This window comes from Protobothrops mucrosquamatus, unplaced genomic scaffold (assembly GCF_001527695.2).
Source record: "Protobothrops mucrosquamatus isolate PMUCROS unplaced genomic scaffold, P.Mucros_1.0 scaffold351, whole genome shotgun sequence".
Lineage (NCBI taxonomy): Eukaryota > Metazoa > Chordata > Lepidosauria > Squamata > Viperidae > Protobothrops > Protobothrops mucrosquamatus.
The window spans coordinates 367,357-373,973 of record NW_015386686.1 but is presented as its reverse complement, the minus strand read 5'-3'; the positions used below and the strand labels follow the sequence as shown (position 1 = coordinate 373,973).

General features: G+C 39.0%; 1 protein-coding gene across 1 annotated transcript in view; it reads right to left on the bottom strand.

Annotated features, from left to right (window-relative positions):
• LOC107287115 (arf-GAP with SH3 domain, ANK repeat and PH domain-containing protein 2-like) overlaps positions 1-6,617 on the bottom strand; it is a 44,450-nt gene that overhangs the window by 6,642 nt on the left and 31,191 nt on the right. Inside the window, exons 19-20 of the mRNA XM_029284059.1 lie at positions 5,099-5,214; positions 1,641-1,708 (exon numbers count right to left, since the gene is read on the bottom strand). Coding sequence (XP_029139892.1) covers positions 1,641-1,708; positions 5,099-5,214 — 184 coding nt within the window. The remainder of the gene's footprint in view (positions 1-1,640; positions 1,709-5,098; positions 5,215-6,617) is intronic.

Genomic DNA, 6,617 nt, shown 5'->3' with positions numbered 1-6,617 from the left:
TGTTTTCTTTGGTATTTGGGACTTTCAGTGGAAATTAGGAAGCAGCAGAAAACAAAGGGAAGGAATATTTAGATAGGTAATCACACTACTATAAAATACTGTGCTATGTACTCAGAGTAGTCTTACATAAAACAATTGTTCTGCTTTTTCAGTTTTAGCTCAATTCAGTAGAATAGAAGGTGTTTTGAAATTTCAAAGAAGAATTTCATAGAAATTCTCAAGGTGATTTTTATTTTGCATTTGTTAGATAAAATCAAAGGATATAAGTGAATACCCTTTCAATCATCTCCCTATCAGTGGTGCAGCCTTCCTTCCTTCCACTTCCATTCAGTCCCAAAGGTAGACATCATAAGTGAACTCCTTCCACTGAGCTTTTTTAGATTGTATTGGTAGACAGAAAGCTACAGCTGTAGTCCTAGCAGAAACACTTTCTATCACTTCCAGCTCCATTGCATAAGGCCAGTGTTTCTCAACCTCAGCAACTTTAAGATGTGTGGATGTTAACGCCCACAATTCTCTGGAGAATTCTGGAAGTTAAAATCCACATATCTTGAGGTTGGTGAGATTAGAAACACTGGCTTAGGCAATATCACCTTGTGGGACTTCAGAGACATGCTTTCTCTATTGCCGCCTTTACAACAGCATCCCCTGATATTCGATTGGCCCTGATTCTGCCTCTCTTTCAAAAAGCATTGAAGACTTGGCTTTCCCCCCAGACATTAAGTTAGGGAATGTTTAAAAAGTAATTCTCAAATACTCAAAACTAAGCTAAACAAGAATAAGAACAAAAACTGAAAAATCTCACAGGGAAAAATAGATTTAGAAATCAAAACACCAACTTCAGCACAGGATGAATTCAGGGCTGAGGACTGAATATTTTGAGATTTCAACCACATTATTTCTGAGCTATGAAAACCTACCTATTATAGCTGATTTTAAAAAATAGTGTGTGTGTGTGTGGGGGGGGGAAGCTGCATCTGATATTGGGCTTGTATCCAAACCATGGCATTTCAGTTCTTTCCTTAATATTATGAATAAAATTATGATGTGTAAGAAGGTATTGCATGGTTTGTCTGTGATTAAGAAATCTTAATAGAGGTTACTAGACGCCTAGCAAGGGGAAGATATGTCTCTTTTTGTCTTCATGTTCTTTGTCCTTTATATATATATTTTTGTGTGTGTGACTATGTGAATACACACCTACCTTTTCACTAATTCAAAAGAAAAAGAAACACATTCTCTAGACTTTTGTTTGCAAGCGAGTACAATCTTTTATTCTATCTTCTTTATACAACGATTATGCATATAAATCATATAAAAAGAGAAACACTTTAATTGAAGTAGTTGTGGTTATGACTCAATATATTTCAGCTTTTATTTTTACTTAACATGGTTCTGCTCTTATAATTTACAGTTAAGTGCTATGCTAAATAAAACTGAACATCTATTAGAGAAGAGAAGAGATTATGATAAAAGCTGTGGGAAAAGACACATGTACAACAGAGCTGTAATAGTTTCAACATACTTTGCATTTTGAAAACATACCACCTATAGCTATGTCTGGATCACATTATCCAGACACCACTTGTCAAGGCCTTGGGACAATGTTAGACATTTGTGTTGAACCTGCTGTTTCTTACCAGATCTTCACATGTAGTGTGATTCAGTAGCCTAGCAATATCAAGGGCTGTCTCTCCAGCTTCATTAGCTGTTGGAGAATATTAGATGTCACCAAATGAATAATAATTAAAGAAATTGTTCATAGATTTGACTCCACTTATATAAATCATATTGTCAACCACAGAAAGGACCTCAGAATGACATTTAAAGATTGTGGCTACATTATTTGTATTTCCAGTTTGAAACTTTTTTTCTAACAAATGGTTGTTTTCACACTATGATTGTTTAGCATGGCTGAAATATTACTTTTTTAAAATCATCATCTATGCAAAGCAAGAACAGCAGTGCAAGACTGTAGGTAGGTCAAAAAAGTCAATATGGAAGCCACAACCAAGCAATCAAAGCCCTGCTCATTTTTCTATGTATTATGCTCGCAAAAAAGGGTGGGGCTTCAATCACATGGATGTGGCCCTCATATTAACTTTTTGACTCTCTCCCTGGAGAGATCCCTGAAAGAGAGAGATCTGCAAAAGACAGAAAAACAATATATAAAACCCTGATGCAATGCTCTGACAACTGCCTCATCTAGAGCCTTTGTGAAAAGCATTTTTAAAAAGGTTTTCTACTCTGGATTAAGTAAGTAATGTGGAAGAAATCAGGAAGTATGAGCAAAGTTCCCCTAACAGGAAAATACGTGGCGTAGGAAAATTCATGTTTGAGGATCCTTATACCGGGGGCTGAACCATACTGAAACACCACACTACTGTATGATTTTGATGATTCAAGTGAAATGAAGAACAGCATAAAAAATGTCAATATTAGGCATTATTTTAACTCAGAGTATTGTGATGGAAATACATTTTACTTTCTTTTGTTTTTAATTAACCTTTATTATGTTAGAATAAGACTTCTGGTGCCTAAAGGTTGTTGGAAATAAACTAGTTAGGCCGCAGTATATAAAGTTGCTGTTTTAAACACAATTTTTAAAATATTAATTCTTAAGTGATTCTCCAAGTTACATATTGAAACTATCAGTGCTTTTTTTGAAAAAAAAAAAAAAAAAAGGGGTGCCGGAACTCACGCATAGCTCCGGCTCCAGTCGAAAGCCCTTTGGGGGGGGGAGAAGAAACCACTTTAGGGAGCTTCCGAGGCACAGAACACTCACCTGGAAAAAGTCTGTCTCCTCTCTGCCATGGTTTCTGCTACCGCTCTGATCTGAGGCCAGGGGATGCATCAACAGCCCCCCGCAGCCCGATCCGGGCTCTGGAGGACTGGAAAAGACCTCTGCCGCCTGGATCTATGCCCATGGAGCGATTTTGCGGCCTCCCCCAGCGGCCTGATCCGGGCTCTGGAAGTCTTTTCTAAGCCTCCGGAGCCCAGATCCATGGCCACAGAGTGATTTTGTGGCCCCCCCAGCAGCCCGATCCAGGAAAAAGGCCTCCAGAGCCTGGATCGGGCCGCTGGGGGGCTGCAAAATCACTCCATGGCTGTGGATCCAGGTGGCAGAGGTCTTTTCCAGGGCTCCAGACCCCAGATTGGGCAGTGGGGGGCTGTGGACGCATCCCCTGGCCTCAGATCGGAGCGGCAGCAGGAACTGTGGCAGAGAGGAGGTGAGTTCTCCTCTTTTCAGGTGAGTCCCACGCGGCAGGAAGGGAGGGGGAAGCATGAGAGCGTTAAGTGAACGCTCGTAACTCACTCGCGCTGACAGCTTAGATTAGAAGGAACCAGTTCTTCTGTTCAAAAAAAGGTGCCGGAATGCCATTATGTGCGTTCTATGACAAAAAAAGCACTGGAAACTATTAACATAAGAGCTAACACTATGTAAATTTAAATATTATATACAATAAGATACAAAATATGCAATTAAAGCTATTCTGTTATTTTCACAACTACAGTCATTATACTAGAGAAGGATCTATGTCATTTGAGAATAAAATCTTTCCAAAATGACTGGTTGGGGTTTAATATTTTAATATTTAGTATTAAGAAGTGTCAAATTAATATTTGTCTTAGGTGGAAGAGCAACCAAGATTTATTTGTCGTATCTAAAATATATGACTTCTTGCAGCTCAAGGAAGGCATAATTACAAGATTAGCTAGACATCAGCTTATGAACGTACTGCTAAATCATGGTTAATCAATATTAAACATGAAATCTAATTTCTTTCTATAGTTGCATCAAAGAAGGAAAGGGGAAGTGAATTGCTCATGACTCCAGAGAAGATAGATTTGTTTTATCACAATAAATTGTAAAATGTAGTGAAACTGTAAGCTTCTGGTAAATGAATGTACTAAGGGCAAAACATTAAAGTGCTATTCTCCAGCAGTAAAGTATGCCAAGCCAGCATAAAACATGCTGCTCTCGTTGCCAATTTCTATTCTGCCACAGAAGGAGGCTGCAACTAGTCCTCTTGTCACTACTGATTTAATGTGGCCTGTTAAGAAAAGTGATTGGTGGGTTCCCCTGGCTTTGTTTCCCATCTCACTAATCGATGCTTCTGAAGAGGGGGGGGGGGAAATCACCCATTACTCTGCCTGCGAGGACTGTAGTTGTCAGAGCTGGAAAGAAAAGAGCCTGAAGCCAGATAGGACCATTATCAAACCCCTTTGCAGATGCCTTCTACATCTGAGGTCATAAAATGAATGGCACAAATGTCCAAAACCAAGTAAAGGCAGGATAAATTGATGCAGGACTTCAACACTATATCTGATGTGTATCAGTTACTACATATAAATATCTAGATTTGGTAGTAGCTAATTTTCTTTGTTAATTTTCTTATCAATTATAAAAGCAATTTGCCTATTCAAGCTTTGTCCTTGGCTCTTGTGCTTATGCTCCTGAGTGTAAGTTTTTATTGCTAGGGTGAGATTTACTGCCTTGTCCTGGGTAAATTGTTGGCACCTATTGGCTTAGATGAGTGTTGGCAGATACCTGGAACAGCATGTTTAGCTGCCAATCAAGTTACTAACTGTTGGGTTTGACAGATATGAAGATACACCTAAAACAACATATCCAATCACTTTAGGATGTTGTTTTCTCCCATGGTTCTATGGAATTTAGTAATTATTGTTGTTTAAGAGCACTTGCCTATAAACTTGCCAAGAGTTGGAGATAACTGAATGGGTAAAACTAACTATTGTTAAATGGCTTGCAATTAAATACTCTACTGAAAAAGACTAACCCAATGCAGTAACATCAATGGGAATGGGTTAAATATTCAGGTGTGCAGTATTAAAATAAAATTTACAGTGATACAAATATTCAAGTATGTTTTCTTAAACTGAACATTCATCCATTACTACTAAGTAAACCTACAATAAAAAACTACAGAAGAGATAGAGAAAGGAAAAATAAATATAGTACATAGTATAAAATGCAGCAGCATTATAATCTTCACTATACATTTTGTAGCACTACAGTGAAATTGACATTTTGCCTTCTCATTCAGAACACTCATTTTATTTCATGATCACTTACTGATTGTGATGTTGGCTTTTGCTCTCAGAAGAAGTTTTATGCATTCAGGTTTATTATGAAGGCTACAATAATGAAGGGGAGTATTTCCCTTGGATGTCTGTTTCAGCAGGCTCCCACTAGAAGAGAGAAATTATTCATCATACAAAAATCCTCCATTTATGGAACCACATTTATTGATTGATTAATTGATCAAATTTATTTGGCATCCATCTCACTGATCAGGGCGACTCTGGGTGACTTACAATGATAAAACACACAAACATTCAATGATTATAAATATAAAAATGGATGAAAATTATAAAAATTAAAACAAACTAAAAAAACAAGGATTTGGAGGGGAGAGGTAAGTGCACCGGCCACCTCCAGCCAACAGCTTCTACTTCAGGACCCCATGCTAATTGGCAGAACCAGGTTTTAAGGCTTCTCCTGAAAGCTAAAAGAGAGGGGGCAGATCTTACCTCTGTGACAAGATGTTTGAAAGGGCAGGAGCTGTGGCAGAAAATGCTCTTCTGGATCCCACCAGCCAAAATTCCTTGGTTGATGGGATCCGCAGTAGGCCCCTTCTGCTAGCATGAGTGGAGCAGGCCATTCCCATTGGGGAAAGATGGTTCTACAGATATCTTAGACCCATACAATAAAGAGCTTTAAAGGTAGTAACCATCTTGAATTGCACACAGAAGGTGACTGGGAGCCAGTGCAGCTCATGTAACAGTGGTGTTACCTGGGCCACCTTAGGGATTTCCAAAACTGTCTGTGCTGCTGCATTCTGGACCAATTATAGCTTCTGAATATTCCTCAAGCATAGCCCCATGTAGAGCATGTTGCAATAATCCAAATGGGAAATGACCAGAGCATGAGTGACTGAACGCAAGGCCTTGCAATCCAATAAAGTGCACAATTGATGCACCACATGATGTTGTGTGAAGCATCTCCTAGCCACGATTATCACCTGCTTTTTGAGCAGGAGTCGTGAATCTAGAAAAAGCCCCAAGTTGTGCACCAGGTATGTCTGTGGTAGTGCCATCCCATCCAGAACTAAAAATGATAAATGTCTGGATATTGAGACTCCGTATACCCATAGCCACTCCATCTTACCAGGGTTCAGTTGAAGCCTGTTGTCCCCCACCCATGCCCCCACAGCCTTGAGGCACCACAAAAGGGCATCCACAGCATCATTTGGGTCACCAGGAGTGGAGATGTAAAGTTGTGTATTTATTTATTTATTTATTTATTTATTTATTTATTTATTTATTTATTTATTTAATTGAATTTTTACCCCGCCCTTCTCCTTACGGACTCAGGGCGGCTGACAGCCTGATAAAAAACAAATACAAAAATACCCCAATTTAAAAAACATAATTAAAATGAAATATTGGATTTGGCCTGTGTCAATTTAAAATTGTTTTTAAAACCCCGCTAAAAATCTCCCCCTAGGCCAGTCCTGCTTGTTGAAATAGCCATGTCTTAAGGGCGCGGCGGAAGGAAGGGAGATCCGGGATCACCCGGATCTCTGGGGGTA